This window comes from Cyprinodon tularosa, unplaced genomic scaffold (genome assembly GCF_016077235.1).
Source record: "Cyprinodon tularosa strain WSP-4 unplaced genomic scaffold, ASM1607723v1 ctg612, whole genome shotgun sequence".
In the NCBI taxonomy this organism is placed as follows: domain Eukaryota; kingdom Metazoa; phylum Chordata; class Actinopteri; order Cyprinodontiformes; family Cyprinodontidae; genus Cyprinodon; species Cyprinodon tularosa.
In genome coordinates this window covers 258,064-269,729 of record NW_024039355.1, presented here as the reverse complement: position 1 = coordinate 269,729, position 11,666 = coordinate 258,064, and the positions used below count along the sequence as shown (strand labels likewise).

The 11,666-nt window shown below is 39.1% G+C and overlaps 1 gene segment (V, D, J or C); it reads left to right on the top strand.

The window, feature by feature from the left end:
• The first annotated feature begins 2,767 nt into the window (after positions 1–2,767).
• Positions 2,768–3,967, top strand: LOC119798178. The segment is given in 2 exon segments: positions 2,768–2,911; positions 3,196–3,967. Coding segments are annotated over 2 exon segments (495 nt in total).
• The last annotated feature ends 7,699 nt before the right edge of the window (positions 3,968–11,666 follow it).

Below are 11,666 nucleotides of genomic sequence, written 5' to 3'. Positions count from 1 at the left end.
TGGAGGATTTTAGCTACAGTGTGTGGAGTTCCTGATAGTAAAGAATTACAATAGTCAAGCTTTATGGTAGGCGAAAATAGGCGAAAAAAGGCAACGAAATGTTGGGCATGTGCAGTAATATTTATACAACAACCAAACCGGAAAACCGGTTTGGTTGTTGTATAAATATTCGTGGTTCAGTTAAATTGAGGCGATGAACTATGTCGTCGATATTGCTCTGTTCTTCCTGGAGATATTCCAGAAGAGGAAGATTCTGTTGTAAGCCCGACAGCTTAAAAAATGTGGTTAGAGCTTAAAGATGGAAACGCAAAAACGGCGTTTCAAAATCTTCCCACTCTGAAGGCTGAATAAAAAAAAAGATCGTTTACAGACCCCCGAAACGCCGGCTTTGTATGGATGAGAGGCTGGTTTGGTGAAAAATTTGTGCGTTTAGGCCAGGGTTTGACTTCGTGTGGACGGGGCCCGAGGCTGCAGCATTCCAACCCCTGCATAAAAAGGGGAACTCCACACACATTAACATTCCACGAGGGAAACACTTTAGCTCATCAAAGGACAGAGATGACAAATGTTTTCTATTCACACCAGGATGTTAGAATCTTGACTTGTTTCCCCCTTATCTAACCTAGGGGGAAACTTCCTTTCAAACCTCCTTTATTTCCTTTCATCTCAACAAGGCTTCTAAGTAATCAGTCCTAAATAAGAAAAAGAAAAGACAAACTTTAACATCACTCACAAACAGCCAAGGAAAAATACCATTCCACACCCCTCAACAGGATATTTGCAATATTCCAGGGATGAAAAAAGGACGTTCTAGAAACCTCTTTAATTTGGTGCTGTTAAAAAATAAGACCAAAGGTTTATCACTTTATTATCTGAAATCAATTTAATGCGATCCAAATTAAGTGGCTGAAAAACCAGCTTGTTCTTCAAAGGCTCTGGTTCAAAGACTATATCTTTTGTTTTGTCTGCATTTAGAAGCAGAAAGTTAAGAGTCATCCAGGTTATTATGTCTTCAAGACATGCCTGTAATCTATGTAATGGAATAGTTTCAACTGGATTTATAGACAGATATAGCTGGGTATCCTCAGCATTACAGTGGAAATGAATCCCATGCTGTCTACTAATTCTACCATTTTAGAGCATATATATACTAGAGATAATTGGCCCTAGCACTGATTCCTGTGGTACTCCACAGGTAACCATAGAGCATGAGGAAGATGTATCACTAGCGTGAACGAACCTAAAATTGTCAAATAAATTTAAAGCTGCCTAATGCCATTTCTTTATATTTCTGAAAATTATCCTAGTCTTTCTAAAAGTATTATGATAAGCTGTATCAAATGCAGCATTAAGATCTAACAGGAGGACCATATATACAATATTGAAAGTCTTCAAAATGCTAATTATTATGTAAATGGTCACAAAATTTTTTACCTAATATTTTCTTATGAATTGTAGAGAAAAGACCCTAACCCTAACCCTTTTGTGAAAGTGATCCTGAAGGTTATTAAAAAGGTGTCAGAGAGGACAGGGTTGTGAGGAAATGCAGTTATTTCTTCACATTTAATGTCATATGTCAGCACAAGGTCCAATGTTTGAAGATGAGAATGTGTGGGATTATTCACATTTTAAACAAAGCCAATAGCATCTAAATAGCATCAAATGCTGCACTTAAGTTATCACCCTCAATGTCAGAGTGGAGGTTAAAATCCCCACCATGATGACCTTGTCAGTATTTAAATTTTAATCAGACTGCAGTTACGAAAACTGATCTAAAACTCAGAGTAGGTCCTGGTGGCCGATACAAGGTTACAAACTTTGTTGCTTCACAATTTAAATGGGCTAATCTAAGGATTAAATTTTCAAAGAATTGTAACTATTAACTGGCTTTGGAGTAATCAGTTTTTTTGCTCCTCCTCCTCCATGCTCAGAATTTATGGGCATATGAACATTTACATAACTAGAGGGATTTTAGAGTTTATTAGAGTTTATTACTTTCATTTTTCTGTAGTTGAGTTAGCGTTAGCTTGCATGACCGGCTCCGTCATGCTGGTTTTCCTTCAGTATGAGCGCCACAAGCGTCACGTCACGTGACTAAGAAAACGTAACGGGATTGGCTGGGTGTTGGACGCCACACTCCATTGCTAATATCTGTGACCTGAAGTAACCCTTCCCTTTTTACACTGAATTTAGACGCTGAATTTAAGACAGTGAAACAGAACCAGTTGAATCTCAGGAGGCTTAAAATTGAAAATTGAAATTTTGAAAGGTTGAATTCTTTTATATGCATATTTTTTTAACACTCAAAAACTAAACTAAAAAATAAGTATTGAAAATGTAATCACTTTGAAATAGTAATGTGGATTTTTAGCTTAAAGATAAAATAACAAATGAAATTTCAACTGTGTAGAAATAATGACAATGAACTTCTTTTTAGGTCAAAAATGTGTTCTGAATATAGTTTAACACTGAAACAGTGATTTCAAACATACAACATTTAAATTTCAGTGGCATTTTTATTTCAAATCCCAGCAACACAGATTTACTTCCATAATGAACCTAATAAGATCAAGTGTTTAACTTACAGGAAACAGAACTAAGAAATTTATGAAAATTCAATCATAGACTCTTCTGCTAAACATGCTTTTTTATGATTTGCAGTTTAGATCAACTCTAAACTACTTAAAATAAGTAACCCTTTCCTTCTATCTCCACCAGAGGGCGCCATCATCCAGTAGGCGGAGCTCTCCTTGTGCTCTGTGTTCCAGCATTGTGTCAATAATAAGTGTTGCTGTGAAGAGAACAATAGTCAGACTGAATGTTGAACATCAGCTAGTTTCTCCTGCTGATTTAAACCTTGTTGGACAGATGGAACATTGGCTGTGGATTATTCTAGCTGCTCTTTTCTTTGGTAAGATAGAAAGCTCAACATGTTTCCTCTTCAAACACTTGAACACATTACTGAGCTCTACATGAAGAGCTTTAATGTTCATTCTACAGAAAATCAGAGCAGATCATTTCTGCTGCCATTTGTTACCTTGTAGAAACACCTGATATGGTTCAAAGTGACAATGATCAGAGAAAATGACATCTATTCTACATGGAATAGAAGTCTTTAAAGCTGCTGATTGTTCTCCTTTAATCAATCATCTTTATTGATTCATCTCTTCCTCTGCATGTTCTGTTCTTCCTCAGAGTGTAAAGGAGACTCAGTGACGCAGACAGAAGGACATGTTGCTGCTGCTAAAGGAGAATCTGTCACTCTGGGATGTATTTTTACAACAAGCTATACAGGTTATACCTTGTTCTGGTATAAGTTAGAAGAAAACAGCTTTCCAAAGTACATGCTAAAGCAACTTTCTTCAACCAAGGAAAAAGCTCCAGATTTTAACCACATCAGATTCAATGCTGACCTTGACAGTGACAAGAAATCCTTTAATCTGACGATCCAGGATCTCCGTCTGTCAGACTCTGCTGTGTACTACTGTGCTCTGCAGCCCACAGTGACAGGAAACACCAGAACTCTGTACAAGAACCTGCAGAGCAAAGACAACACGGCACCCAACAATATCCACCAAAGAGCCTTACAGTCTATGAGATTGAGTCAGGTTATTACTCTGAAACCAAACATCATTTCTAATTTGTGAACAACTTTAGATCAACAAAACATTCCAAGGAATAACAACATGCTTGTTTTAACAAGCAACAAAATTAGAAAACATAAAGTTGAACAAGAATTCATTTATGGGTCATTGTCTTTTCGCTCATCTGAAATACACACATGTTACTGTAAATTTATGAATTGTGAAGCAAAAAAAAAACTCATTGGAAGGAATATACTGCTTAGAATGCCAAGCTGGGATAATGCAAGTCAGTTATGTTATTTTCTTGCTGCATTGGGTAACCTTATATATAGATTTATGTGGAAAGTATGCATCTGTACAAATTAAATCATCCTGTTACAGATAGCAGGGAAAGTCAGTCAGATTTTAGCCCTGAGTGTGGAACCATTGGCTCTCCAGTCTTTTAGTAAATTTGTTATTGAAATTTTATTCCATGTTATTTACTTGTATTTTAACTTTAATTTAATTTTTTCATATGGACACATGTGTGTCTCTATTAAAAGTGATGATGATGATGATGATGATGATGATGATGATGATGATGATGATGATGATGATGATGATGATCATATTTTTCTGAATGACATACAGTATATTAAAGATAATCCAGGAAGGCATTAATGTTTACTCAAAATGTTTTCACTCACTCACAGTGAATGCATTTTTTGAATACCAATCACAGTTTTCAGGGGTTTTTATCCACCTCTTAACATATATTTTGTATGAGAGATCAGCATAGATGCAGGTGTGACAAACTATTTTTCCATTGTTTTACATATTTATCTAAATGACATACAGAAAAGAAATGAACCGTAAATCAAGGAAGAGGAATGACTGTTGCTCATAGTGAAAGAAGGTTTTTAAACCGTTTTACTGTTTTTGCACAGTGCTCATTGTTTCGAGGGGTTTTGGAGCATCTGACCTTGCCTCTTTAACATGGAACCCAATGTAATTTAAAAAGACAAGCAGAGGTGACAGACCTTTATATTTGTTGTTCTCACTCTTTTTGTGAATAAGCTGCAGATATGAAATCAACCACAATCGAGGACGAGGGATAGCTGTCACTCAGACTGAAGAAACTTTTTTGAATTTTTGTTACGTTTTTTGTTCAGCGCTCATTTGTTCGGAAGGCTTTTTCCTTGTATAAAAGGATGTGGAGTTAAGGAACAAAAGTTACTGCACCTTGGATTCTGTTTCCGTTATGCTTGTTGAAATGTCATCAACAAGGGGTGCCAGGTCCTTAGAGGTCAGTTTAAGCTGTTCTCTATGAACTAGCGCAGGGGTTGGCAACTTTTCCTTTTTTCTTTTCTTTCTTCTTTAGTGCCCCCTTGCGGCTCCCTTTTTTATATGTTTATTTTAATATGGTGTGCAGGAGGTCAAACAGACATTTATTATGTTTTCCAATGTTGTAAACATTCGTATAATAAATTAAATTTAACAATAAATGTAAACATTTCTTTCAACGAAAATAAGCGTCATAGCCATAGAGATCAGTGGTCACAGCCTTCAACACACGATCAGCATGGCGCAGTTCCAGGTGAACAAAATGTGGGGGATGTCCCAGGCCACAGATCACAAAGGCAAAAAAGGAAGAGAGCACTGGAAACGGAATGTGAGATTACTGGGTTACAGAGATCTGCTCTGATGAATGTCAGTTCCTGCTTGGTTCCTCATGACTCATCAAACTCCTCTCAACAGAAGCATGTCCACCATTGATTCCTTTATTTTGTTTCTATCATTTCATGATCCTGACAAAACCTAAACCGTGGCGAAGTGGCTCCTCCCTAAACTCATGCTACTATGTGACATTTGCTTCAGGATAAAGATTTAATCATGAATGACTATTATATATTTAAGCCCAGTTGCTCCCTTTTTTATAGTGGGCTAATACACTTAGAGTCCGTGTTGCCAGATTTGGTTTTTTGGTGCATCATGGCTCTGTGAACAGTTTGGGTTGCCGGCCCCTGAACTACCGGCTTTGCAGCTGATCCTAGACTAACGTAAATGAGCCTTATTCAAACACCTGTAGGACTTTAAACCATGGATGTTCACACAGGGCAATTTAATTTCATATCAAACCATTTCCATCATAACAGAGTCTATTAACAATATAGCAGTGAAAAAGAGTGATTAAATCATTGCTGGCTCTGACCCTATCCTTAACACACAACCCTACTAGATTTTCAAAGTAAGACTTCACAAAACAAATGCCTCTACTGTAATGATCTTGGCACTGCTGTCTGGTCTGATTACTCATTTCACTCACCTGTATAGCTCCGCCCTGTTTGCATCCCTGCTTATCTCATTCACCTGCTCTAGTCTCTATTCAACAGCCTTCAGACCATTCAACAGTTCCAGATTATTTTTGAGCTGTTCGTGAGAAGTTTTCTAGCATTCCTGGATTCTGTTTGCATTATCCTGACCCGTTCTACCTCCCGTTCTACCTCTGAGCCCGCCTGTCCCCATTTGCTTGTCCTTTGCCAGGGATTTCACCACCTTTTTTGCCAAACTATTCAGACAATTCTGAGCTATGCTGGGGATCTTTGTGAGTCCATCCTCAGACGGAAGGTCCTACAGAAAGGAGCAATCAAGAGATGCAGACCAATCTCTGCGTATTATGTAAGTGAAAACCTACCAAATGGTCCAGTCAATTGCCATGGTTTGAATAGGCTGTTCCGCTCCTTCGAGCACCACTGTGCTCTCTCTGCTTTTTGTTGTTTTTGGTTTTCAGACAACAGTGTTCACATCCAGGAAAAAGATTTAAAGGTTGTCTGCTTTGATGTACCAGTGAGCCATCAGAGAGCCAAACCAATGCTACAAACCACCAGAGGGCCCTGGCAACTGAATACTGGTGGGGTCAGAAGGTTTGACTCTCCACCAAACAGTGGTGTCAAAAGTTCACACATTTGTTACTTGAGTAGAAGTATAGATCCTGCAGTTTAAAAATACTCTGGTAAAAGTTAAAGTATCAGCTTGACCTCTTTACTCAAGTAAAAGTGAAAAAGTATGTGCTCCAGAAACTACTTAAAGAATAAAAGTATAAAGTAACCTTTGAAAAAACAGCCAGATGCCACTATATGAATTGAAAGCTTTTGAGTATTTCTACAAATTCTTTGAGATAGGGCCAAGGATGAGGGAGGTCTTGTTGGTCTCCGTCTCCCGATAAGCTCTTGCCTGTGTCCGACCTTTCAGACATTGTAGCATGGCATAGACAATTCACGTCTGCAGTTTGAAGAACACCTGCTTGCTTCTGATGGTTTCCTTTAGCTAACCAATGAGTGTTTGCGTTCTATGACTCATCCAATCACACTAGTTTTCACTAGATGTGGATGGAGCCAATGATCTGCATTGGATGGAGCACATGATGGGAAATTAATATTTAGAAACATTAAACCAAAGCCAAGAGTAACAAGTAACATTTGTTTTAAAAATCTAAGGAAGAGAAAGTACAGATACTTGTGTGAAAATGTAATGAGTAGAAGTCGGAAGTAGAGTAATACAGTAAAGTATAGATACCTAAAAAGTGTACTTAAGTACAGTAACAAAGTATTTATACTTCATGACTTGACACCTCTTCCACCAAATACATGTCCTTTAGGTTGGAAAGCAGGAAGCTGGCACCTCAGTTCATCGGGCCATTTCCCATTACTAAGGTGGTGAATCTGGTGGCTGTCTGCCTCCAGCTCCCCCATTCTACGAGGATTCACCCCACTTTTCATTTGTCCTGGGTCAAACCCTTTGTAGATTCCAGGTTCCTCCAAACAAAGTGGTCAGATCGCATCTGAGTTTATCTGAACTCATAAGGAAGGAACCAGGAAAAACAAGACACATCAGAACACAGGGCAGAATAATCCCCTATGATCTGTTAATTGACACACAGGCTACCTGATGTGTTAAGGACAGACTGTTCTCCAGGCAATGTCTGTATGAGGGGCCAACAGCAGAAAGACTTTTGGTTATTTATTTACACAACGTAACTGTGAAGGGAAAATGTGTTGTATCCTAATGAAAGATTACCATATTTTTTGGCATTTGAGTGTTTGATATTAGTTTCTTAACACAAAAGAAGCTGCAATTGTTAAGCTTGGTTTATGCTCAGAAACCAGGTCTTCTGCGTGTGTCGCAGTTAAACCAGATATGCCCCCCCACCCCAATTCCACAGACACTCTGGTGCACCTCCCTTAAATTGTGGGTGAAAGCAGACAGTGCTGCACATAGCATCACAGGGAGAAGAGAAAGGAGACCTCTGATTGATCAATTCTACATCCGCTCTACACCATGTGTATTTCCTCTATGGTACCTTACCAACTTGTTTTGTTTGTATGACTGCCATTGTGGAAAATGACTTGTGAAGATGGACCAGCTAGAAGAGTGGATGTTCGAAGAAGCGAGGAAGAAACCCCATCTGCAAAATAAAATTTTTTAAATATAGTCAGAAAAAAATCTTGAGGATGTATCTTTAGGAAGTTGACCCAAATATATACTCTGAAACTTGAAATACCCCCAAGTTTCAGAGTATGGCTGGATTCAGTTAAGATTATCTCACCAAAAATCCAGATTATTCATTTGAATATGTTAAGAATAATTTGATTGTACCTGGATTAACCTGATTTATTGTCTTGTTTTGCTGCTGCTCATGACATCCTCAAGATGTTTTTCTGACTATATTTAAAAATATAGTCAGTTATAGTTTAAAAATAATCTTTTGCACTAATGGTAAAAATGACCATTTGAATGCATGTTTGTTTTTTGCAATAAAAAGAATAAAATTTCTTGTTTTTTTTTTTTTTTCCAAACTTGGGTGAAACAATTTCATAGTACTCTAAATAATTGAGGTAACAATCTGCATAGACCTTTTTGAGTAGAATTTGACTCAAAACAAATAAGTTATGATAGATTATATAACTAACACCAAAACTTAATTTTCCTTCAAAAATTTTAGTAATATTAAGTTCAATCAGCATTATTACGCATTTAGACATCAATCTAAATCATATTGGTTATACTAAAAAAGTTAAGTTTGTTGAACTATAAAAGTTTCTTGATATATACTTGATAATGCTTGAGTTGTAAGTACTTAAAAAGGTCCATGCAAATTGTTACCTCAATTTTTTCAAGTTTAACCATAATATTATTTTTTAGAGTGTAGTACTAGAATGTGAAATGCTTACTGGTGGAAAAAGCTCCCCCCTCTCTGCCAGGCAATAAACATTGGAAGTCCTCAGAACCCGGGCATCGTAGACGCTTCCTGGCCATCCAGCATAAATGTTGGTAAAGCTGTTGGAATACTGTGTTTATTTCATGCACTACAGTACTTTAAAATATGAAAATATCACTATTTCTTACCAAAATCGATGATCCACGACTCCCTGCAGGATAACTGAGTGCCACCCTTTGCGATTGAAATAGTCTGTGTGGTTCTCCTCTGGGGCGATTATTTGGATATGACTCCCATCTATTGCTCCTCCACACTGCGGGAAACCCCATCTGTGTTTGAAGCCTTCAATGACCTCCTGCAGATCCTCCCCCTGGGGTAGCTTTATGTACTCCGGCATGAGGATATCACGAACAGCTTTACAGAAGTCGTGGACCAGGGAGCAGACGGTGGACTTGGCTATGCCAAAGAGGTTGGCTATTGTGCGATAACAAGCACCTGTAGCTAGCCAATACAGCCCCACGGCAATGCATTTACTCACTGGTATGCTCCGCCAAAGATGTGTGTCTTTGCGTGAGAGCGCTAAAGAGAGCCGTTCACAGACGCACATGAAGGTTGCCTTTTTCATTCTAAAGTTATGAAGGAACTCCGTATCACTAAAGCCACTCACATCGCTATCCCACCATTCCTGGCTTCGACTCCGCACCCACACGCTTCTCTGTACAGACGTTGCTATTACTGCCCCACAAAACGCCATTGCAAGAAATCTGGCTCTCTTTCTTTTTGATCTTCTTAAAAAGATTTCGTTAGTAATGTGCCTGCTCCTGTTGGAGAAGAACTTAAAGAATGCAATATACGCTGCGGTATTAGGAGTCATGTTTACTTCCGCAAACACTGAGGACGCTGCTACATGTGACGTCATCGCGTCCCCGAGTGCGCATGCGGGACACTTCGGTTGAACACTTTCAGTTCACACAGTAGATCACATACAAGTCGCATATACTTGGAAGTGTGAACGGACACGCAAAAAAATCCGATTTCACAAAAAAATCGGAATTGAGCATTAAGGCCTGCAGTGTGAACGTAGCCTGAGTCAATGCAATCAACTGGTTTTCCTTAGATAGAAAACTTTGTATCAATTTGACTGTATGATCTGGTTGAACTGTAAAGTGCCTTGAGATGACATGTGTTGTGAATTTGGCGCTATATAAATAAACTGAATTGAATTGAATTGAAATCAAAAATATCTGCGTCATACCTGCAAAAAACTAACTGCAACACACTGCTGCAGGGTTATAACCAGCCCTTTAGATGACCACATGATGGTTGATGGTAAGTATTGACAGATTTCTGTATCGGAGAATGGTCCAGACCAATGTCCCTGTTTTAATTCTTACCTGCAGCTGCTATAGTAATCTACCTATGTTGTTGTGTTCCATGTGTCCAAACTCTGATGATCGGGTAACTGATATTAAACCTCTGCCTTGTGAAATATTTGCTTTGACTGACCCTGAATCTCAAGAGCTGAACTTGTCATCTGTGTGAAAAATCTTTATGTTAAGGTTTTAACAGTTTGCATTGAGATTGATCAGGCTTATCACATTTAGGAGCGCAGGTTAATCAATTCTTCGATTGTTTTGACATTTTCTCTTTCCAGGGAAAACATAAAAGGGTAACAGATGATGATGAGAGCTCAAATGATAATATTGTGTTTTTTAACATTCTCAGCTAATATGTCTTTCATCATGAAAAGCATCATAACAGTTTAATGTATCCCTGCCAACTGATGTGACATTAGCCAAACTCTGGAATGTGATTCCAAGGTTCCTTTTAAAGAGGTGGGTTTAACAAATTCTCAACTCTAAATTCATCTATTTTAAGGTCAGGAACTCTGGGGTTTCAGTTTCACAATGTCTGCTATGAATTAGTTCAATCAACCGTCAGTAGGTTCACTCAGAGTTGAAAATGTGCGTAACAAGTTTGAAAACTGTTGGGAGCTGGAAAAAATACCATTTTTCTCCAGCAGAGTCCGCCGTGGATCCTCTGAGGGAGCCTCCTGCACAGGTGCAGCTCATCAAGACCATCAGAGGATCCACTACTTAAGCTGCCTTCAGACCTTACCTCAACGCCGCAGTGTTGTTCCAGTTGGTGACTCGTGCTTCCTCCGTGAAAGCTCTGAAAGAGCTAACCTGCCGAGCCGACCCTCCGAGCCAAACCCTGAAGATTCTCAGTCAACCTCTAAGCAGCTCTGGGCAAGAGCCAGGAAACCCAAGCCAAGGTCTGTTCAAATAAGACGTGAGACGCTGAAGCAGCTAACGGACTCTGCTAACACATCCTTCTCCAGAACCAACAGTGACTCTCCCAAGGAGAACCTCAAGAACCCTCAAGGTACTATCAGAGCTCCATTGGAAACCAAGACCCCGTCAACAGTCCTTAACTGTGCTGTCTCTCACGCAGACTCCGGTGAAACCAGATTCCAGGCCCTAACCAGTCATCGGCATATTGTGTGCTTGTGCAAATAAACTTGTTAAACTTTTCATCCTGTGTCCGTCAGTGGTGTTCTGCATCTTTGGGTCTCCATTAGAGAACCGATCATGACAGAACACTGCGGCCAAACTCAAGGCCCAGCAGATCACCTCACCCGTCGTTTGGACGAGCCGGAAGCTCTTCTCCAAGGTCAAACCCAAACGCTTCGTGAGTTATACCATCTTGTTGGTTCACATAATCAAATGCTACAGAGTTGCTCTAACTTTCTGAATGGAGCTAACGCTACTTCTGCACAGCAACCATTTCCGGGTCCAGTTCCTCCCCCGAGGTCACAACCTGTGACGTCATCAGAGTTCCGTCCTAGTCTCCCAGAAAAATTCTCTGGTAACATGAAAGATTGT